Source organism: Arvicola amphibius, chromosome 2 (genome assembly GCF_903992535.2).
Source record: "Arvicola amphibius chromosome 2, mArvAmp1.2, whole genome shotgun sequence".
In the NCBI taxonomy this organism is placed as follows: Eukaryota; Metazoa; Chordata; class Mammalia; order Rodentia; family Cricetidae; genus Arvicola; species Arvicola amphibius.
This window is the reverse complement of record NC_052048.2, coordinates 29,260,130-29,284,781: the sequence shown is the minus strand read 5'-3', so window position 1 is coordinate 29,284,781 and position 24,652 is coordinate 29,260,130. Positions and strand designations below refer to the sequence as shown.

Genomic DNA, 24,652 nt, shown 5'->3' with positions numbered 1-24,652 from the left:
GGTAACCATAGCAGCGATCGCACACATTTTGCTCGGTGCCCTCACGTGGGGGTTAAAAACACACGAGCCCAGACATTCATTTCAGGGGCACAATGACAGAGGTAAGTACTTTCCCGCAAGTGCTGTGAACACTGCATTTTAACCACAATTGACTTCACAGACACTACAAGTATTGTCTGTTCTGTCATCGCATGGTATCATGTCCAAGTGTCCAATCAGAAAGTAATAATGATGCCTCCATTTCAAGTCTAAGCTGTTTGGGAAAACAGAAGACCAGGTAAGGAATTCAGAGTTTGTGAAAGCGAGGGTTTCATCTTGCAGCGATAGAAAGTAAAGGCAATAACAAACAGAAGACCTGAGCCTGAACAAACAATTGCCTCTGACAATGGCGAAAATGCAACTCCAGAGACAGAATTTGCCTGTGGTTCTTCATTTAGGGATAATAAGATACCCAGAATCGTCGCTTCTTTTATAAGGATCCGAACCATCACAGTGTGATTATTTTGCCCACGGGACATAGGCTCTTTATGGAAGATGACTGGCTGGATGGCTGTTGGTGTCTGTGGCTTCTAATTGAAACTGTTTACTCTCACGTAAAGAGGGAGTGGCGGAGAAATGTTAACCCTTAACTGTGAGAGGATTCTTAGGAGAATGGAGGTGGGTGCTGAGGTTCAAATGGTGTGCCAGTATCTTCCTGGGGACAGCAGTGGCACCTATCACTCCTCTTCTATGCCACCCAAGTACTCCATGTCCTTGTTTGTAGTCCATTCTTGTTTCTGTCCCCAACTCCAAACAAGCCAGTTTGTTTTCTGTCTTCACAGCTTGCCTTCCCTATAAATAAAACCACACCCGAGGAGGCTCTTGTACCCCGCATCCTTCTGCAGCACAGGGCTTCTGAGCTGAAGCACGCCGCTGCGTTCCAGTCTTGCCTGTTCCTCCATATTGTTGAGCAGTGTGTTTCACCGCATGCGTTCTCCAGATGAAGGGCATCTGGCGCACTCCCAGGCTTGGGCCGTTCAGAATAAAGCTGCTTCCTGCCTTCTTCTCTGCCTTGTGCTATAGTCAGGGACCAAGGGTGACAGGACTACATTACTGATCTCTGAGCTGTCTGAGGGTAGCAAGTGTCCGAACCATTTTCTTATCCACCGTCTGGCTTCCAGAAGCTCCATATTAAGGAAACTGAATGGAATTACCTCTAGTTACAACTGTCTATGGCCTTAAGATTGTCAAATCTTTAGAGATGTGGATTTAGGGCTGCTGGAAGTAGAAACATGAAAGTTATTTTTCAAACCTAAATAATACGTTAAAAATAGCAAAGCAAAGCACCTAAAAAAACGAGAGTTGAAAAATGGGGAAACCAAGAACCAAATAGATCATTAATTTCACTCTTATTCTGGAACCAGCTTCCTAGTGTCGGCGGGGACAAAGAGGCAGTGGGAAGAGAAAGGGAAACTTCCATTTTTCTTGTGTTTATTTGTTGCATAAAGATGCCAGGTGCCTATTCACAAAGTGGTTCCTAGGCTGCTGGTCCACCCTGGATTTTCAGTTCCTAAAACAGTAGAAACAGGGAAAGGACAGGGGCAGGGTACTGCCCAAGCCAGCTCTGAGTTTTCACGGGGAGGAAAACAGATCTGCTGAATTTACAAATATATGTTAGAAGAAAATGGCACCAAGGGGCAGAGATCTCACAGTTAGAGGGAGGAACGGAATGGGCCTTAGGAAGATCATCCACAGGCTCAAGGGCTACTGTCCTATTTTAAGTCTTCCCTGAACAATAAAAAAAAAATCACAGAACAATTAAGAAGCAGCGATGATCCAGTAAAAATAGGTATCTATAAAAAGGAACACTTGAAAAATGTGAACACATAGATCAGCAGGTCCTAGTGACATACGCGCCCGGGTGAGGGAGGTAAGCTTAACCATAGGACGAGCTGCAGAGTCTGTCTGAGGTCCTGGGTAGGAAAACAGGAGGAATAAAGCCATGTGGGCTATACATTTCAGAACAGAATTGAAGAGAGTCGTCAGTGTGGAAAGACCAAATTAAGTCTTTGGTAAAATAAAGGTTTTAGAAATGGACTCAACTTCAGCGAGAAGGGAATCCCGAGGGAGCGTTTGGCTGTGTTCCAAGGAAAAACCACCAAGACAACAGCAATTACATTTTTTAGGTCTCAACTTGAAGGACAAAATAGAATGGTAGTGATTTCATTGCAAGGTTTAGCCAACAAATTCCGTGCCAGTCTCAGGGGTAATTACCGTGCCGAGCAGAGCTACTGAGTGCCCTGGCTCCAGATCCACTGGACAGATGGGACACCAGAAACAAAAGGTATTGGCATATGGCAACATATCTGCTGAGCAACCGGGAGGGTGCCTTACAGTTGCTGGAGAGATTGGGAGAAAGTGGCCTCTTCTGAGACCATCACCATTGGACACTAGACATAGAAAGGGAAGCCTCCAGGCAGAACAATGGCTCCTGGGAGGGCTCAAAAGCTTCCTTGCAGGGATCCCACAAGAAACATGACTGAGAAAATTTAGAAGAATGTAAAATTCAGTCTGTGAAATAATATCAGTTTAAAAGTAAATATATATATATATATACATATATTCCATTAAATTATAACAAAGACTCATTAAGCCTTTTGTAAAATCTAAATATTATAGAAAATATGTTATTTTAATCTAAAATCTAAAAAACGACAACAAAACAAAAATAAACTAAACAAAAAGCTAAGCAAACAAAGCATTCCAAAGGTTCTATAAAATTCCAGGACACACTGAGGCTGGCTCTTTGTTTGCTTGTTTGGCAAACTACAAGAGTCTGTGCGGTGGGCAGGCAGTGTGAAGAGGAAGAAAGGGGGCAAATCCAGCTGTTTTCTTCTGAAAGTAAGGTTGCCGCAGCCAGGAATCTTTGGCCTCCTTCCCAATGGTGGCTCTGGCTCCTAGTGGAGCCTCATGTCACCTTTCTGAGGGACATTATTCTCATTGCCCTGACATCCTGGCTCATTAGGTTTTTCACCCAGGAGACTAACTGGCTTCTGAAGTGGCTGGATAGGGGTTAAACCCATCACAAAATGATGTCATGAGTGTTGCTGAAGGATGCATGAGGTGGTTCAGATGATTTTCATGACTCTGTGAACTATCAAGGCCAGGATGACCTAATGTTGATCCCTCCAAAAGTTGAAGCCCAGTATGATCTTCTTTTTAAGGGCAGACAAAGAATGTCTTTGGTGCCGGAGATGGCTTTCCACAGAACTTCTGGATGTGCCGTAGAAAGAGGGTGCTGTCTGGTTTCCTTTGACTCTGATACTCAGCATTTTCTGGTCATTGGAGGCCACTGAGGCCTGGTAACAAACCCCATGATTACAACAATTATTCAAGGCTGCATTTTTGCTCACAGCCTTGCGGGACCCTCACCAGCAGGAGAAGACATGCTTTTGCCATCTTTCCTTTAAGATGACAGAGATGGCTGAAGGTTTTAAGCAGCTCTCCCGGGCATGCTCCAGTCGCTGCCGTTGGTTCTCTGAAAGGATTTCTCCCTATTTCATTGGTGAGCGTCCCGCCATCCGTCACTGCCAAACTGATAATGGGGAATCACTGGGCTTCTGTAGCTCTGGGAGAGCCTGGCGAGTGTGGGTCCCGTGGGCCACTGATCACATAGTGTACCTGTATCAATTTTCTCATGATGCAGTTTGTCCTTAAGGAGCTCCAACCAAGCCGCACCATTAACGTAAGTTACTGGTTCAGGGTTAGCTACAGATAAGTTAGGTAAGTTGCTGGTTTGGGGTTAGCTACAGATCAACTGAGAAAGGGGAAGGATCTGAATTAAAATGAGACACCAATCATTACGTTGGCTGGTATTCTTCAAGTGAAGTGTAATGTCCCAGAATTTTAGCAGAATGCAGGAACTTGCTCTTCCAATTAAAAATTATGTATCAGCTAACATTTTAAGTTGTCACCAACTTCACACAATTACAAGTCAAATAATTTTGAATTTCTCTTGAGAGTGAATAATTTATCTTACAAAGAATCTAATCTTTTTAAACTAAAATAATTCTGTAAACATAGATTTATAAGTGTGATTTGTCCTGCTGTGACCCTGTGATGACTGTGCAACCTTGAAGACACCCCGCTAGTCTACCTAGTCACAATACCCTTAGCATCCTAGGTAGTAACCTCGGTTACGGGGTGCGAGCTTCACATTTCTGTCATACAGACTGGTGCCATCACCGGTCCTAACTCGCAGCTCGGGCTAGACGGGAGTGACGGGACACAGAGGAAGGGCACCTCTGACATTACTAGAGCACATGCGCCAGACACATGCTCTCCCTTTTCCTAAATTATGTCCAAATGAAAATGGCAGATCTGTTTTGAAAAATGAAATAATGTAACGGCTAACAGCTTTGGAATCAAATGTGTGCTGTATACACATACATGTGTATCTATATGTACGTCTGTGTATGATCAGTCTGCCTGGAGCCCTCAGAAAAGCAGAAGAGGTTGTATGACCCCCAGGAACGGGAGTTATAGAAGGCTGTGAGCCCCCATGTGGGTGCTGGGAATTGAACCCAGGTCTTCTGGAGGACTCAATGCTCTTCACCACTGAGCCATCTTCCTAGCCTCCTATTCAATTCTGTTGAAGGCCAGGTTAAGACATTAGTTACTTTAGAGAACAGTCTATAGCTTATCCAGCAAGCCAACACTCTGGTGCCACTTAACACAGTGCTTAATGAGCCAGCACTGCCTGTTAAAATCGATGATTTATGGAAGGAACACAAAGAGGGGAGGCTAAGAAAGGCAGGATTGATGGTTGTGATACGGAGCTGAACCTTTTCCATGGGGAATACAGATTTCACTGGTGGCAAGGGGGTATTCAATGGCAGCCTCTTCACCCAGTCTGGGATAGGGAGGGGCCCTGATGCTTCTGCCTTTAAATGGAGAAGAAAATAGTAGCTGCAAAGGAGCCAGGGCCAGCTCCAGGAGGCTAGAGAGATGGGTGGTGATAGGAATTGGTGGCGAAGACTCCCCTAAGGGCTTGCATGCTGAACCACATTGGTGTACTGCTGGATATGCATGCCCATCAGTTCACAGTGGTGGCTCACATGCTCAGAATCTGCTTCAGGAGTGAGAAACCAACGAAAGGTGGTGCTGAATCTTTAACTGCTTCTCCAATTGGGTTGGTCCTTTTCTCGGTGTATAGCCGTGCTGGACAAAGCTTACACCTGCTGTTTGAACAGAGATCTGCAGTAGTGAAAGCAGAAATTAGAAATGAGAGGAAAGAATGCGAACCCCAGCCTTTCATCGCGGTCTGAAGTATGGGAAACTGGATCCAGTGGCACAGGTGATGCAGCAATTCGCTCCCAGGGAAGCAGCTATGAGGAGAGAGAGCAACCTCCTCCCGGGTACCCGCTGCCCAGAGCGAGCCCCGCCTCTTACCTGTTATGCCCTCCTGGTTGTAGCAAGTCTTGTGCATCTTCCCCATGAAGAGTTCCAGGCCGATGATGGCATAAATGATGATGACGAACAGCACAAGGAGGGCAATGTGCAGCAGAGGCACCATGGCCTTGATGATGGAGTTCAGGACCACCTGGAGACCTGCGCAACAAAATCATCAATAGCAGCAACACAACCGCCACCTTCTCGTTTGAGCCAATGCTGCCTTAGGTACCGTGCTAACATGACCTCCTACAGTCTCCTCAACAGCTCGAGTGGGAGCCAGGAGTCCCGTGCTTCAGATGAGGAAACAGAGTCTCGAGGTCACAGCCCATGAACAAGAGGGCAAGAATCTAAATTCAGGTTGGCTTGACGCCAACTCTGTCCTGGAGGCACATCCAAATAGAAGGATCAGCAGATGCTGTACTTCCAAGGAGGAGAACATGTTGTTTTCATCTGTAGCTATCAAGATTTTAAATAGCCCATCTCTGAGACAGTGTGTTTTCTCCTGGAGCTTGGCACAATGAGAACTCACTGTGACTACCCACAGCCACACAGGACTTAGTCATCTCCCGGGCTTCTCGGTGGATTACTAGAGCCGATCATCAGCCCACCTGCTCTCAAACATAGATCAGCCTGATGGGGAGGAATCCAGGAGGGTGTGATTTCCAGTGATTCAGGGCCAATGGTGTATCCCTAACGGTACCTTCCTAGTGGTAAATAAGGGGACCACTGCATAGTCCACAGTTCTACCAGGGGAAACATCACCTGAATGTCACACTCAAAAGCTCCATAAAAGGGACTTCTTATTTAACAGCATGGGTTTCAGTTTGGGGATGAGGAAAGTTCTGCAGATTAGATGGAACTGGCACAAATACACAGAGTGAACCTGGGCCACACTCGGAAAAGTAGTTAACACAGCAAACTTTGTCCTGTACGTATTATCAAGAAAAACAAAAACTAAAAGTCCCAGACACCATTGGGAGGCAGAGGAGTAAATGGACAGTCCCACAGAGAATAGTCATCTTATCAGGCCGCCAAAGAGTCAGCAGGGCAGAGGGATGGGCATGGAGTGGCTGCACCAAGGATGCTCACTAGGAATGCTACCAGGAAGGGGCTGTGACAGGACAAGAAGGTGACAATAACAGGTTACTCTGAAGCTTGTGGCAGTTCCTGAGAGCTTTCTATGGACAGCAAGCACACTGGGTGTCCGTGTTCTGGGAGAGCAGGGAGAAGACAGCTGAGAACATTGCTCTGAGGGAGCCTGCTGCAGACAGAGGAGAGCAAAGCCCATGCAAGTCCCATACGGGGTTGGCATGTTTATAGCATCTTCATAGGACCTGCCATATTCCCTAGTCCTCTCAGACACCAAGGTCTTTCTGTACTGTTCTTCGGCATTGCTGTGGCCAGTAACCCTGGATAACCACAGTTGGCCACATTTCTCAAGTCCTTAAGCTGTCACTAAAGTTCTGAGCTGCAGCCAATGATTTCCACAAGACTAATTAGAAGAACTCTCCGCAGATATTAAGCCAAGATGAGGAAAAGGGAAAAAATAAAAAAGAAAGCTAGAATAATTTTACCTGAGAATTAATGTGAGCGCTTCATAGGCTCCCATTAGATCCAAACGATTCCATTAATTAGCAAGTTGTACACACATTAGCATTAAAGTCTGCCAAGCCATGAAGAAAGCTGAGTCGCAAAGCAACTTCCAGGAGAGGCTGATGGGTGCTGAGGGGTCTTCTAAGTGCTCTCCACAGGAGCGAGGAACCCCATCTTGGCTGCCAGGCCACCAGGGAGACATCAAGTCTCCAGCACCAGCCTCCAAGCGCCAAGAAAGAGACAGGCGACAGACATAGAAGGAGATGCGCTCTGGGCGGAAGCCAGGCAGGTCACATAAAAAGCCACTCTGGAACCTTCAGTGCCTCTCAGGAGGAAGGCCGGATTTCCTGGAGCTCCGAAGGCACTGCAGGGTCCACTACCCCACTCTCCATGCAGTCACTGCCCTGTCCCGCTCTCTGGGTTTCAGACAAAGCATTTCTCTTAGATTTAAAGATGCCTAAGCCACGTGTCACAGAGCATGTGGCACCCGAGGATGAAGATGGAGCTAGAAGTGCCTATTGCTTACGGGCATTATGATTGTCAGAACACTGACCAAGACATGCATCCCTCACACGACTGTGGTGCCTCCTACAACAATCAAAATGTGACACATGCAGTTATGGACAGTGAGAAATATTTAAGATGACAGCAGATGGCTGAGTGACTTAAGGCATTTACTGTACTGTCACAGTTTGATCCCTGGGAGTCACATGGCAGAAAGAGAACTGACACTCACAAGTTGCACACATACACACACACACACACACACAATCATAGACAAGCAATTCACAAATAAGTGAAATGATGTGTTTAATTCTTTTTAAATGCTCATGATAAAACGGTGTGGTGACAGTAGTAAGAACAGCATCTTGTACTTGTTCCATCTCTGTACCCAGAGACCACCTCCGGCAACTGACTTGTACTAAGGCGGCGTGTGCAACTGCCCTCCCTACAAGACATTCACTGGAGGATGGGAACACCTAGTGTGCAGGTCTCAGACACAGCACCATTAAGGATGGTGTAGCTGTACCGCCACCCCACAGCACAGATACAGGGACCATTCCCTCCCCTCAGAACGCCTTATCTGAATTTTCCCTGGCACCCGTTCTCCAGCTCCCTCCCCAAGAATTCTCCAAACCCCTAATCAGAGCCGTTTCCTCTGATATACTCCCTCTTAGAATCATCTGCGTTCCTTCGTAACATTCCATGTGAATTTTATGTTGTGAATGCTATGTGAGTTGAAAGGATTTAAAACATTTACATCTGTCTTTCCAATTAGGTGGCATTCTGTGACGATAGACGGTGCCTGCTCTTTACATCAGCAAGGCCTGCCTGTGAAAAGCATCCCTAGGGCACTAGGTAAATACTGACTGACAGCAGAAGTGTGTTCTCTGAGCGGCTGCACCACAGGGCTGGTTCTGCGGTAGTGCGGTCAATTGTCTGGTTGGTGTAGCATGGACAGGTGACTTCAGGAACGCTGAAGCACCATGAGCTGGAAGCCATAGCAGCCCGTGTGTTCCGCTCAGCCATCAACACTGCTAAGGAGTTATACGCTCTGTTCTTTGCACCCCTACCTCTCTAGTGGACGTACCACCCACTTGAGCTTCGGCCCAGGAGGTGCATTCCCCAGACTCCCCAGCCAACCAGATTCCACATCCTGCTAGCTTGATGTTCAACTATCAACAGATAGGCATAAACTATTTTACTATATAAATACGACATGCTATTTACAGAGAAAACAGAAAACGCCTATGAAAGAAAAATTAGAAAACATAGTTGGGGGAGGTACAATCGCTCACTGTCACAACCTCATGGAGACAACGTCAGTCAGCTTTCCATGTATGCATGTCTGGGGGACCTCAGTTCATGACTTTCCATCCTCTCAGAAGCTCAGCTAACCAGCCCTCCAGCTCGCACGCCTTCCCTATTCTCATGCGGCAATTAGATTGTTCTTATCAGAGGACACAGTGGAACACGTCATTTTTGAAAGTGCACCAGTGGTCCCTGTCATTCACAGAGACAACTCCACCTCTTCCTTTGCTGTTTTGGCTTCTACAGCTCCTAGTTTCTCCTTACACTCCAGCAGATTGCCCAGCCGTCTGGAGGTCCCTGGCTTCATGCCTCTCTGCCTGAAATGCTGCTCCCCGCCCGCCCTAGCCAGAGCTCCTTGAGTCTCATCTTGTCTTCTCATCTTTGTGTTCAGGCATGTGGCAGAACTCGTAGAGTGAAATAACACCTAGTGCAGGGTGTCTGCAGAAGGCAAAGGGCACAGCAGCCAAGGGGTCCGCAAGCACACCAGCAAGTACAGCAATCACATCAGAAGATAAGATGCACAGGAATGGACAAGGACGCAGGCGACAGGGCTTCTTGCCAGTATCAAATGATTTTCCCATGACTTAGGTTGCTGTTTTGAGGATGGTGGGGATAATTATTTTGATATGGCCAGAGGAAGAAAGGAAGATTAACTAGGAAGTATCCAGTAACAAACAGAATCGGTCCAAGAGCATCCCTGTGTGCAGAGGGCATGGGATACCTTAAAGGTAGTGTATGGTGATCCTCGGGGCAACTCAATGACTGACTGAACGAGCTCTTGTGAAAGGGCTTGGGGAGTCACAAAGACTGGGTGAAAGATCCCACCGACACATGGAAACCCTGTAACCCCACAAATCATGTCCTGAGAACACCCCAGCTGAGGTTCAGCTGTTGTTATTCCACTTGAATTATTCTGTTTCCTTCTGGTCACAACTCTGAGAACTAGATGCTATAAACCATAGTTGACAAGGTAGTACAAAAGGAGGAAATGACCTGATTACGGGGGCACAGCTAGTGGATGGTGGCCCTTGGAGCAGAAGACAATTCTGACTTGGTTTGTCTGGGTTGGGACGAGAGTTTGCATTTCCAAGCAAGTCCCAGCAATTACTAATGCTTCATGCTGGTTCAGCACCACTATGCAAGGCAAGGCCTCAGAGCACCTGGTCAGTTGGGAGCCGCAGCAACTGCATCCACAGCCTTCCCGAGAACTCTGAAGCAGTTTGAATGCCATGGATGTGTGAGTTACTTCTAGTAATACCATACTTTCGGGATATTTGTAATTAGTAAAAACATGAAATGTCCATGCGAGAGACTGAAAACCGCACTGCCAGCCTGACTGTACTACAGACTTATTTATTATGTTTTTTGTTTACTTAGTTTTGAACATATGAGCACTGCAGAGGATGACACAGGAAGACATATTCCTGTACCCTTCACCCCGGGAGCATAAGTGATGGGCGCTGGGGACACTACTTCCAGTAGTAAGAGCCATTCAGCAGAGTTATGGGTGAGACCAACGACTGCATCCAACACTACAGCAAGAAAGGCAGGAGCTTAGCATATTTTTTTTTCTAACAGTGACCTCTACCATTATCACTCTGCCTATGCAGCACTGAGGGTTGCTTACCTCCTTTCAGCAGCCAGCCTAGGCCTCCACTCCCACCACTCTCCCTGCCCATTTGTCCATGATTATTCTAGAAACTCCTCTTGTCCCGACTCTGCAACTGTAGCTTTAGCTCTCTGTGACCCGGACAGGTATTCTTCTTCTTTACTCCCCTGTTCTGGGACCCTTTTGAGGGCTGACTATGTAAGAAGCACAAAGATGTAGGCCATGCCACAGCAGCTCCCAGCTAGATAGGGAGACAAAGGATGTGACCAGATGTTTGCAAAGCCAGCTAACAATAGTCCCAAATATTACAGCTGAGAGGAAGTGATGCAAGCGCCAGTCACCTATGGAATTCTCAAATAATAAAAAAGAGAGAGAAACCTATAGCCAAAGACTTCCCTATTACCGTAGACGCTTCTTAAAACGTATACATACATACAAACGTTTAAATGAAATTAACCTTTGCCAGGGGGACAATACACCCAACTAGATACCATATGCTAACAAATAACGTACTAGTACCAGGAATGCGTTTTTACCTTTTAAAATTATTTGCCAGTAGAGTCCCATAGACCCCAAAATATTACAGCTTATCGCCACTGTTCTTGGCTACCACCCAGAGTTTGATGGTAAGAGCCTACTGCTGAAGATATAGTATAAACTTGAGTCATAGAACATGGAGAAATCGAGTAGTTATTCACCTGGAAACCCCATCCCAACTGGCTAGCTTTCATTCAAGTGCCAGGTACACTACCAGGAGGAAAATGAATCACCAGTCTTACCCAACTGAAACCTCATGAGCTACAGCAGTGAGTGTCCTGGCAAGATATGCCCACGGGTGCAACAGTGGCATGAAAGGGGTCACTAATCACTTTCTGGTTGGACTTAAGGCCTGATTCACATGATGGAATCCATACCTGGCACTACTGTTGAGGTAAAAAGATGTGGCCAGGCAGTTATAGGCTCCTGGAAGAATGTACTACTAAATTCTGCTAAATGAAGATATTTAAATAAACCGCACCCTAATGACTCACCCCTATACCTAAAGATCGGTGGACCTCTCGACTCTCATCAGAGAAGTTTCTTCCTGCAGTAGATTGTAATGAACAAAGGCCTATAACTGGTCAATATGCAGAGAATAAGACTATGGAAAGCTCAGCCTTAAAAGAGGTATTTATGTCACACTCCTGTAAGTTCTCAGGGATCTCCACAGAAGAGGGGGAATTAAAAAAACTGTGAGAACTAAAGACAGTAGACTAATATAAGTAAGCCGTGTTTTCTGGACCCAGCAGTATCACTGAATACATGAACTCACGGCAGCTATGACAGTATGCACAGGACGTGCTTGTGTTAAAGCCAGACAAAGTATCAGCACAGAGAAGGGAGGTGAGCATGAAGTCGCACACCCAGACCAGGACCGATTGGCAATTAACAGATACTGGAGAGGAAGGGGGAAGTTTTCTTTAAGGGCGTGATCCTTGGTCGACTGACTGCACTCCAAGGCAGGCCCCATAGTAAAGAGTGTTTGAGCAATACAAACTGGTCATAGGGGTTTGGAAGGACGGGACGGACAGACGAACGGATGGACTCAAAGTTGGATAGAAGTTTAGGAGGCAAATATGGACAAAATATATTGTATGAAATTCTCAAATAATTAATAAACATATTTTTAATAGTCAGTAGTCAAAGTCAAAATCTACACCAACATTTTCTTTGCCTTCTCTTCTAATTTCAATTCATGCTTCTCCTACCATGTCCTACCAACCCAACACATTCACAGACCTAAACCTGAGTTGATCTTCTTAAAGCCAGAACCCATAAATATGAACATGTGCAGTCATTTAGGCCCGCCCTGCTTCTTTTTTGTTTATTTGTTTGTTTTTGTTTTTTGGGACAGGGTTTCTACTTGTAACACCTCTGGCTGTCCTGGAACTCTCTCTGCAGACCAGGCTGGCCTCGAACTCACAGAGATCGGCCTGCTTCTGCCTCCCGAGTGCTGGGATTAAAGGTGTCTGCCACCACCGCCTGATTACGCCTGCTTCTTAAAGACCAAGGCTACCATTGCCATAGTTTCTATTGCAGCCACTGCCGTTCTTCCTGTTTCCTGCTTGGATTGGAACACAGGACATTCTCTTTAATTCTTTCACACCCCAACCCTCACCCATGATTCATCCCTAAATGTTGCTTCCATCATATCATGGCCCAGACCAAAAACCTGCAGAAGTTCTCCACCTAGACGGCACCTACCAAATTCTCCCTTACAGGATCTGCACATGGTGAACACTAAAAACGTCTTTGGAGAAAGGTTTAACTTCCAGGATAGCAGGTTCCAGCAAGAAACGAACAGCACACTTGGAGTAGGATCATTCCCTGTTCTCCATGTTCTATGTAGGTAAAGGTAAAAGGACCACAGGCAGAGCAATATCCTGAGAGAGGCAGTAATCACTCTATCCTGAAGAGGTGGCCGAGGCTGCCTGCCAACAGGGTGCAAGGAAGCCAAGACTACCTGGTGATGGTCCTCAAGGAATGATCAGGAGATTCAACAATACCCTCTTCCCTCCTTCTGAGTTCCCACTTGCTTCTCCATCCACTAAACACAACTGGAAGCTGGAAGGAAAGGCAGCTTTCTGAGATAGTGCCTTCAGTTGGCGTACATGGCCAGACAGCAGAGCGGGGAAAGCCAGTAAGGTGAAGAATAGACGAGCTAGAACAGGGTGGGCAGAGTGTCAGACCTTCTGTGTGGCATTGTCAACCCATCCATTAAAGCCGGCAGGTGTTTCTCTATTTGGAAGCCTGCTAAGCTCTGTGAACCAATACTTCCTTCTGAAGGAGTGATAATATAAACAACCTTTTGTTGGGAGCAATGAGACCCCAGATCCTGAATTTCTTGTAATCCCCTGATCTGAGTGCCTACAGCTGCTCTGAGCACGAGACCTTCAGGAGTTCCTAATGGCAGGAGAATGGTTTCTGGTGGGTTTGGCTGAGGCGTGGCTATCTATATAATCTGCTCCTGAACACAATAAAGGGGGCATTCTTGGGGAATTCAAGGATGACCTGTGTCGCTGACTTTCTGTCTGTATGTGTTTGTGTATTTTAACCTCCTGCCCCTTACCCGAATCTCACGAACTGGGTAAAAGTGCACCGAATGCAGACACGGGGTCATGGTGCGCGGCAACCTTTGACCCTAACTCTCTAGTCAACTGTAGTTCCTCATCCCAGAGGTGAACCCAATCCAGTGTAGAACACATGAGCCACCAGCACTGGTGGATGTGCTGGTCATGAGCACCACTGACTTGTACCTACTTCTGATCTATAGGAATCTATTGTTTGTGCTCACTAGAAACTAGAGACGTGATGAATCTCACAGAACTGCAGTCTGTGATTCCCTTTAGCTAATGAGACAACAGACATGTTTAAATAGCCTCATAAGCATAATGGCTTTTGCAAGAAAATAGGTCTGGAGCTAGGGAGGGAGGCTAACAGCTCATTCTTAGGTTAAGAAGTAATGGCTGCACTGAGCTTGGGGATGCTAACATATTCTCTTTCTGGAAGAGTCTTCCGAATGCAGGGGGAGGAGATCTTGCCTGTCTAGTTTCTTGGAGTCTCACATCTTAGGATATTGCATGTTGTCATTTAGATGTACATGTTCATTTATTTTCAGTTTAATCCTTCCATTCAAATATATTTCTGTGTCCAACAGAGATTGCTGAACACTAAGGGACACTTGCATCCCTGGGAAGGACGGTGGCCACCCTGCTGCCTAATGACTTAGAAACCTAAAGGATCATTTTAGATTGGCAATCTGGGTTAGTGAGAGAGAGGCTCAGAGAAAAGGACATTAAAGAAACCCTGCTGTCAGAAGAAAATTGAATATGGAAGGAAGGAGACAAGGTGATCCGAAGCTAGCTATACTTCCTGAAGATTCAGCACATGCTAGGCGTTGTGCTGGTGTGATCTGTGCATCAATCTACTGAACTTCTCCACACTCCTCAATAGAAACAAACCAAGGTTTGAATGTGATAAATAACTTGTCCAAGTCTATAGATCTGCTCAATGGTAGGGCTGAAACTCAAAGAGAAAACTTTGAAACTCATACTCCTTAGCGACTATCCAGGCAAAAATGACAAATTGCTCATAAGGCCCGCCCACTCTGCTCCATGACAGATGAAGTTCTCTGTCCTCTGGTCCCCAGGGAGACCTCACAGCTCTCACAGCGCGTCTCCCATGGCAACTCTAGTCTGTCAGAAGACCCCACATCACAAGGCGCGCTTCTCTGCCTGCCCTGTTGCTCGCGAACTGCATCTTTCTGACGTACACAGAGCAGAAACAAACCCCCCTGGGGCAACTTCCGGGGGCTCCAAGGCATCAGTTCCTCCCGTTTCTTATTCTCTTTTAAAAGCTACAGAAAGTGAACGCATGGCACAAGGTGATTTGTCACAGGCCAGGTGCCACGCAGGATGGAAGAGACCATTCCTAGCTCGGTAGACAGCCTACGTCCTTCTCTGTCAGCCTCCCCCATTGTGTCAGGGAAGTCACTGCAGCGACAAGCTGAGACGCAGTTATCACATAACAACTGTGAGTAAGTGTGGAAGAAACATTTAATGAAATTCAGTACCCACTTATTCTTCGGTCTTGCTGGGTTTCTCATGTTTTTTTATTCTTGTTGAATCTTCTTCCTCTGTTCTCTCTACAGCTCAATAATTCTGTTCTCAGCTATGTCAACATTTACTTTGAAATTTTTTAATTTTAGCTTTTGTAGTCTTCACTTCTAAACTTACATCTGGTTGTTTCCCACATCTTCTGGCTCTCTGGGAAACTACTGACCTCGTCTTTGATGTCTTTATATTCAGTAAGCAACATTCCACATCCTCTAGCTGGCTAGTATCAGTACCCAGGTCTCCTGTGCGTCTCTTTTTATTGTCTATAATCTTTGCTCATTTTCATTTATTTGCTTTCTTTCCCTGCATACCTAGCTATTTTGTATAATGAGTTACTTATTTTCAAAAAACTGCTTTTCAAAATAATTTGACAGCTTTGACGGTGTTGTGTTTCTCCAGAGAGTTTTCATGTTTGTTGCTGTCAAACATCTTTTCTTAGTGTTCCACAATTCAGAAGATTTTCCCAGTATCAAATGCTGTCTTCATTGGGACAATTGATCCAAATGACCTCACCTGACATTTCCAAAAGCAGGAGTAGCCTGCACTTCCAAAGAGCGACACCACGTGAGGGAAACCGCCCACTCTCTTCCTGCAGATGTCACTCCCAGAACTAGAGAATCGGGTCTCTTAATGCCCGTGGCTACTTTTAGAATAAAATTTCTGGAGACTGGCTATCTGCGGAGTGATCTAACAATAAGGTTAGATAGGAGGGGACAAGATGGGATGGCCACACTCATCGCAGGTTTTTTACTCTTAAAAAATGCACAGAAAGTGCAGCTTTGGGGGAAAATGATGAATTTTCTCATGAGTTTGGTAGCAAATCACTCACTGAAGTGTTACCAAACCAACTCTCCTTTCCATATTTATACGTATTTCTCCAATAAATACTTTCCTATCCAAGCAGCTCACAACTTCCTCTCTCCTGACTGAGGTGCTGTGAAAGCAAGAACCATGGTCTGGTTGCTGTCTGCTTGCTCATGGTGACCGCGAACTATCCGCTCATTCTCCTACGCAGTTTCAACAAAACGCTCATCATCTCTTCATTCTGGTTCAACTAACACACCAGTGGACTCTCTGCCACTGATAGTTTTCATGGAGGTGAACCCTCCAACTCTAAAAAAGAAATCATATAATAAAAAAGTGTACATATTTTCAGATTGGGAAGATGGCGCAGTGGAAATGGAATTTGAAGGCTGAGGAGTGTGGTTTTTCAGTTGATCTACTCCAATAAGAATAAAACCAAGTCTATACAAGCTGAGAACCTGAGCTTCCTGCTGAGGAATTTAAAAGCTGAGGAAGATTCCAGAGTCTCTATAGCATATTACCCACGATTCCATGGCTCATAAAAATCACCAGATACACAAAGAAATGGAAAAATGGGATATGCATCCAACACAAAACGAGACTCTCCAGATGCTAGAATCAGCAGACGAATATTTTTAAACAGTTGTTATATACATGCACTTGAACACACACACACGCACACACACACATACTCACTCACACACACACAGGAAAACACAGCTAGTCAAATAAGTATACTGTATTAAAGAGGGAGGACAGGGGCGCCATAGGTGGTCAGGAACTATATTAAAGAAAAACAAATTAAAACTCTATAATTAAAAAGCAACTGAGCTGAAGACTAGAAGAAAAAAATTCACTCAATAAGATCAATGAAGATAGAAACAGAAGAAGAAAAGAATAAAACAAAAACAAGTGAATTGGAAAGATAAAAGAAATTATCCAGCCGGGCAGTGGTGGCGCACGCCTTTAATCCCAGCATTCGGGAGGCAGAGGCAGGTGGAGCTCCTTGAGTTCGAGGCCAGCCTGGTCTACAAGAGCTAGTTCCAGGACAGGCTCCAAAAAGGTATGAGAAACCCTGTCTCTAAAAAAAAAAAAGAAAGGAAGAAAGGAAGAAAGAAAGAAAGAAAGAAAGAAAGAAAGAAAGAAAGAAAGAAGAAAAAAAGAAAGAAAGAAAGGAAAAACAAAGAAAGGAATCATCTAATCTGTAGAGCACAGACCAAAAAAGAAGTGGGAAAAATGAAGGAGTAAGGACGAACGGAATGATCTGTGATGACTAAACGTGTGCACGCAGGGTCCGGAGTAAGAGAGGAGAGTGGAGAGCAGTGTCTGAAGACGTCGCACCCACTTATACAGCAGGAGGCCCAGAAACGGCAGGTAAACAGGCACATAGAAGTCTGTGTTTCGGTCTCTTCTCTAATGTACTTAAGCCATCTGATTGTTTACTGAGAAATAGTGACATAGGGTATGATTATAAAACATGTATACCAACAGAAGAAGACTGCAATGAAATTGTACAATCATAAAATTGTACGATACTGCACTTGCACCTCTACATGTAGGATTTTCTAGTTTTATCGACTATAATCTGTCCTTCAGAAAAGCTGTCACAGTCTGCATCTTGACCACATCTCAAAGGTCCATGCATTATAGGTGTGGTCCCCAGGATGGCATTATTGAGAGGTGACGGAAACTTCAGAGGTGGGACCTAGTGCAAGTCTTTTGGTCACTAGAGGTGTGCATGTCACTTTGAGGGGGGACCAACTGCACCAATTAATCATAGATGAGATTCTCTGCAACCATGAGTTGAAACGAGCCCCTCCTCATAATTTCCTTTTTCAGCCTCAATTGCAGCAACAGAAAGCTGACTGACATGAGTGTTATTTTAGAACTCAAGCATAGAAAGCCTGCCTTTCGTAACTAAACCAACTTGGAACCCAATGCAAGTAGATACAAAGTTGAGGTCATAGAAATGCAGACAACCAATAGTTGTTGCTGTAGGAAATCCTACAGCCAGTAGCCTTTAAGTTACCCACCCACTGGGGCCTGACCTCTTATACTATTTATGTCCTCATTTGTTTCAGTTGTTTATTGTATAACATTCTAGTATGAAGTCTTAGTCTTACAGTTATATAGGTATTAAGAATTATGGATCAATAGTCATCTATGTTTGTCATACTTATAGTTAGACTAATCAGTTCTTTAGATACATAGAGATTGTATTCTGCATAGATAGGTAATCTTCAACCACTTAAAAGAGCTGTAGAATATGGTATTTAAATAACTTAGGGTTCTGTTCAAGTGAGACACGATTGCTCCCGGCAGCACCAATCTATTCCCGAGAGAATGTTGAGCACTGAAGACACTCCACTCGGAGTTTGTTTCCTTCTTGGCAAAACTGGCCTTTGGGCTCATGCCTCAACCACTGACAAGGTACATGGTATCCGGAAATGGAAAAGGAGGACACGAGGAAAAGGACTGTCAAATCTTGCCATGACAGGGTAAGATGGTTTTGAAAATGGTCTGTCAGTTAATCTAGGCCTTAGCCAAAGTTGGTTGCTTCAATGTTGCAAATGAAACTTTGGGTGATTGCCCAGGTAGCCAGTTGTCTCTGTCATTTGTTGCCCATTTTGAAAGTTTCTTGATTGCACTTCCTGCTTACTCAAGTTATATTATTTCCCTTCTCAGATCTTTAATGGGGTTGAAGATTAGATAGTTGTAGTTACTTTCCTCTCATGACTTGGCCAAGTTGTAAATTTATTATACAAGACTTAAACTCATTAGGATAGGATAATTGTTGAATATATTTGTTCTTATTGTATATAATTTTGTATTAGGCTTAGAACTCTCATATTTAAACAAAAGGGGGAGGTGCTGTAGGAAATCCTACAGCCAGTATCCTTTAAGTTACCTGCCCACTTGGGCGTGGTCTCTTATACTATATATGCTGATGTAAAGTGCACATCGGGCCTCTTTTTCAGCTGTGGCATTTGGTTGCTCTTCTCCGTTCCAACAGAGGATTCTGATTTGTTAGTCTACCCCTAAAAAAAATAACCCTCTATTATTCTCAATTCTGAGCTAGTGTGGTATTTCTTTTAAGTGTTCTTCTTCAAGTTGTAGTATGCTTCCAATGTATAGAATGCAACCCTAAATTTCTAGCCAGCATCCACTTATTGAATCCTCAAAATTTCCATGAGACAAGTGCAATTTTAGCCCCCATCTTATGGACTAAGGAACTGGGGTATATGGCCAGCCCATGAGGATTCTGGGAATGTGGTCCTCAGCAGTGTTGCTGCTGTCATTTAATTAGAGACTGCAGGAGTCAGCATGTGGGACTGCAGGAGTCAGCATGTGGGAGTGAGCACAAGAAAGGCATGGAGCTCACGGTCAGCACATGGATCACTTACCGGGATCCTGAATCCCTGTGTTTTCATTTTCTTCCTTTCCGGCACTTAGTATGGGTCACTTCAGGTCTAAGCGGACTTTATCATTACCATTAGTTCTAATTAAGTGCTAGTCACCTTGCTATTGGCTGCTTTTGCATGGTCGAGATTTCCAAGAAAGGTCAGGCACAGAAATGCCTGTTGACTTCTCACATGGCATACGGCCCACCTCTGATCATGCCTGTTGACTTCTCACGTGACGTATTTCCCACCTCTGATCATGCCTGTTGACGTCTCACGTGGCATGCCCACCACTGATCATGCCTGTTGACTTATCATGTCAGACACACACACACACACACACACACACACACACACACACACACACCAACACCCAACTCTCTGACCACTACTATCTCAGGAGCTAACAACTTGCCAACGACTACCAAAATTCTAAAATTAGTATCTCAAAAAGAATTCCTAGACCACTGTTATTCTCTATTTTCAAAATACAGAATGACAGTGCTCAGGATCTAATGCCAGGACAGTTTAACCCTCTCATTTCACAGTTAAGAAAGTCTCCTGGTCAAATGAAAGTCAAGCAGCTGGCTCCATGCAGGCATAAATCCATGCTTGCTCACCTGCAGGCCAACTTCACCACTGAATCCTGAGGTGGCAATAGAGCGATCTCTCATTATCCCTTGTAGCCCAAGTCTCTCATTATCCCTTGTAGCCCAAGGGATTCATGACTTCTTGAAACGCAAGCATGCCCACACCTTGGCTATCAGCTTCCTCATTCTCCCCAACTAGTCCCCTCTGTGGGGCAGCCCAGCACATCTGTCCCGACTGCATTATTCAGTGCCCACCTCCCTGCATTCCTGAGGGTGAAGTGTCGCAGGCTGTCCTTTCTGCGTATAAATCAGGGGTGATATCCCTGCCTCCTGGACCACTGGGCCGGCTAATCACCTAATCAGGCTCCTGGAGTCAAAGGTTCACCTTGAGGCTGTCCACTGCCTCAATGGGCCATGTCCTGCTACCCTCCTGCTTGGGTTCCTTCTCATTACAGGGTGAGGACTGCACTCCACAGTACATTTAACTTCGCTGTTGGTGGCATGTATTCTTTGTCACTGATATTTTTCTTTTACCCTGCTCTCCCCAATAATGTGATTCCTCCAGTTTAGTCACATACTGCTATTTATTTCTCGTAAAACCCCATGGCAGCAGAAACGAGAAAGCATGAGGTGCTCACTCGATGAACTCACTGACTTTGCGACCTTGGGGTCATTTTCTCGTACGACTGCTGTGGCTTGTCCAGGGATGGACCGAAAAGACTTTAATGCTGGAGTGAACAGGACTCTATAAGGAAAAGGTTTGCTATTATTTGTGGTGTGCATATTATTAATCACAATTTATATACAGAGAAAGTGGGGCAAAGCAGGAAACAGAGAAGCGGTAGGCAGCAGAGCCAGGCCTAGGCTGTGACCTGGACTTGTGCCACAGAGTACCTGGAAGGAGAAAGATGAGCTGCTCAGCAGGGGGAAGAGCAGGGCATAGGAAAGCATTGTTTGCAGTTAGGGTTGGAGAAAAAGTGGGCATTACTTCTTGCTTGCAGCCATGCTTCTGTTCTGACGCTGGCAGGCAAGCCACACCAGCATCAGGAACTTCATAGGGCTCCTTGAAACAGAGCAGGCCAGGGGATGTGCACAGGAGCTTGTCTGGAAGCCACCTCTGTGGAGTATGAAAAAAATCATGCTGTTCACAGAAACCCTCTGAAGTACCTTGAGGACAACAGTCCTGGGCTGCCACTTGCCATGGGGTAGACAGGTACAGAATAGAGAGAATAGTGTGTCATGTGTGCATGCATGCTTGCATAAATGTGTGTTAGAGGCCCAGTGTGTGCCACAGATGCCACAAAATTAGGGGCCCATCATGTTCCCTGGCAGAGTCTTGGGGGAAGCATAGGAATCTGAGTCCTGTTTGCTGCTACCAAATAGCTTTATCATATTGGGAGCTTTGGAAATTGCTGGCCAATTCCAAATGCATCCCCATTTTGATAGTGGTCAAGTAGATAGCCATGGTTGCTTCCCAGCCACACATTCTGACTCAGGAAGAGGGGCAGAAGATTAATGATTATGACAAGATGTGGTTACTCTGCCTGTGTACTGGGACCAAGGAGCAGAGACGGCAGACTGGGCTATGCTGCAAAGTTGATTCTGAGGAGAGGACAGGGGGCCTGGTAGTCTCAGAAGTAGAATGCGGTAGGGTCAGTGGGTGTCCTTAATATAGCTCTGTAAGAGAACCTTCATGTTGATAAAGTCTGTGCAGCATACAGTCTTTTAGGAAGTACTGGCGGACAAGCAGAGAAAGCAAGGCAGAAAGAAGGAAAAGATAGGAGACAGAACAGCAAGCGAGAAGCAGCGCACTCAGCAAGGAGCAGGAGTGTGGGCAGATTCAGAGGCTGAGTGCTGAAGGAAGACGCGGATACAGGGCCAGCTCATGTCCTGCAAGGTGGAGGAGCAGGGCTGTCTGCCAGGCTGGCGGTCAGTGAGGGCTGATGGAGCCCCATCATCTGCTCTGCTCACTACCTGTACTCTAACGCACTGCCTGCCGCCACCCAAGGAATTATGTAAATGTTCACCAGAATTAAAGGGCCAGAGGCAGTTATAGGCAGTCAGAAACACCAGGGATGAGGATGAAGCATTTCAGCTGAGCCTCTGCTCTAACTCGAGACTCAGCTTCCTTTAAGAGTTGCCAACTAAAGGTTCATAGTCCTGGTTTCATTTCTGTTGTGGTGTCAGAACACCCCGACAAAGACAAACTCAGAGGGAAAGGGTGTGCTTGTCTTATAGCTCCAAGTTACAGGCTATCACTTCAGGGAAGTCAAGGAAAAAAACACCAGGAAGCTAGTCATGTTGCATTCAAGAGCTGAGAAGATGAATGCATCCACTCTGGTTAGTGTTCAGTTTGCTCCCTATACTTATATGGTCCAAGATCCCTTGCCTGGGGAATGGTGCCACCCACAGTGGCCAGGTCTTCTCAAATCAGCTAATCAAGACAACCCTTGCAGGCATAGCCACAGGCCAATCTGATCTAGACAATCCCTCATTCCGACTCTTCTAAGGGGATTCTAGGTTGTGCTTAATTGACAGTTAAAGCTAGCCATCACAGCCAAGTTACATGATTTGGGGATACTAGGCAGACTTGAACTCTCCATATCTGGAATCATGAGGCATTCCCTAAACACTAGGAGTCATGTATACACACACACACACACACACACACACATATGCACACGCACACACATACATGCACATACGCACGCATGCACTCCTCTCACTGTTTGCTAGAACCTATGAAGTCTGAGCCTTCCTCCTCTCTACCAGAAAGTGAGTGCCCTCGGGTCTTGAAAACACTGCCTGGGAGCAATGGCTGTAGCTTGAATCACGACTGCTCTTGACCATGAAGGTGTAAACACAGAAGACATTCCCAACAGGATGATCTGGCTTTCTCTTCAGTATGGCCACCCTATGGTTGCTGATCCCAGGAGGGGAAACCAAGAAGTGAAGAGGAACAGACTGAGGTGGGCATTAGGAACCACAGTCACAGACAGCTGCAGAGTAAGTGTGCCTTACCTTGGGAACTGGGCACTCAGATAAGTTACTCATTTTTAATTTTTTAAAATTTATTTTAACATTTTTTCATTTATTTTACATATCAACCACTCCTGCCTCTTTGCAATAAACTGTAAGACTCATAGTCTCTAGTGTGTCCCATTGTCTGGTGATGTGGCTTGCTGTAGGATGGTCTTTCTGTACCTTGTGAATATGTATTCCTCTCATTGGTTAATAATAAAATCTGTTTGAACAATAGCCAGGCAGAATTATGGCTAGGCAAAAAAATCAAATTGAGAATTCAGATGAGGAGGGATGGAGTGAGGAGACACGAGCCAGATGTGGAGAGAGCAAGATGGCCATACGGTACTGAGAAAAGGAACTACCATGTGGCAGAACGTAAATAAGGAACATGGGTTAACTTAAAATGTAAGAGCTAGTTAATAATAAGCCTGAGCTATTGATCAAACCTTTATAGGTCATATCAAGCCTCTGTATAATAATTTGGGAAGCAGCTGCTGGGCATCTGGGACCACGGCTCTGAGACAGGAAACTTCCACCAACAGTGTTTGATGGGGAGAGAGCACAGCTGGTGTCCCTCTTGAATAGAGACAGCCCTTAATTCCTTTTTCCATTAGAGCAAGGGTGCTCCAGGTTTTTAATCAAAGGACTCATGAGCCTTATACGTCCATCTGCTGCCTCCCTGCTTTCAGTCCACTCTTGAAAGGACATCTCCAGAAGGACTTGTGAGGAATATATGGAAACGGGCTTGCTTATTGCCCCATAAGCAAGCTTACCCAGTTCATAGACACTGTAAATTTTGGGTCACAGTTCTCAATGTTCACACATGTTGGGTCATGATTCTTGCTATGAGCGGCTTATCCTTTGGCTCATCTGGGAAGGAGTGGAGACCTCACAAAGAAAGGGACTTTATTATGGAAAGTCTATAAAGCAACCACAACTTTCAATAACATGGCATTTCACTGCCATTGGGAGTTTGTCTGGTTTTTTTTCTATAATCAGCTCTTAAATTCCTCCTGTGTACATCTCCAGGACCACACTTTCCTTTCTTTTTGTAATAGTCTTCCTTGTTTGTCCACTGAAATCCATTTCAAGTTCTACCTCCTGCAGGAAGGCTTTCTGATCCTCAGTCCCCACCCCTGGATCCCCAAAGCTCAACATGGCACTTCTTACACCTTACCTAAACATGTTTTGGAATCTTTAGTTTTTATTTTACATGCCATTTTTATGAGTATTTTTCCTACTACAAAACCTTTGAGAGCATACTTAGCATAGATTCACGTCTGTCTCTTGGCCAGCAACTTCTCCCCATACAGAAAGGTCTGGAAGAGGCTGTTGATGACTCACAAGCCTTTTTTCTCAAAGTCATCCACCTCCATGCAGGATCTTCCATCAAGATTCCAGTGACATTTAGTAATATATATATATGTATGTATATATATACATATATATATACATATTTAAAAAAGCATCAACTGCCAATGGAGTTTAGAGTCGCAAGTTTCAAAACCATAGAATTATCCTTTTTTTTTCTCAGAAACTTACACCAGAGACACACATATCTATGACTATAGCTCATACAACAGCCCTGAAGAGCCGGTGCAAGAGAAGAGTTCAGACTCTGGACTGGGAAATGCAGCATACACACACATAGGTCCCAAAGCATTAGTAGATTCTGAGGAGTTAGGCAGTCTTAGCCGCCTTGCAGAATGGCGCTCGGCATGAGGGTCTGAG

At 45.2% G+C, this 24,652-nt stretch overlaps 1 protein-coding gene across 17 annotated transcripts in view; it reads right to left on the bottom strand.

The window, feature by feature from the left end:
* Window positions 1–24,652, bottom strand: part of Cacna1c (calcium voltage-gated channel subunit alpha1 C) — a 548,575-nt gene that overhangs the window by 165,304 nt on the left and 358,619 nt on the right. For 16 of the 17 annotated variants that reach the window (XM_038318989.1, XM_038318993.1, XM_038318994.1 and 13 more), the window contains exon 6: window positions 5,431–5,589. In XM_038318989.1, coding sequence (XP_038174917.1) covers window positions 5,431–5,589 — 159 coding nt within the window. Of the gene's footprint in view, window positions 1–5,430; window positions 5,590–24,652 lie in introns of those variants that run through there. The other variant, XM_038318996.1, reaches the window with a different exon arrangement.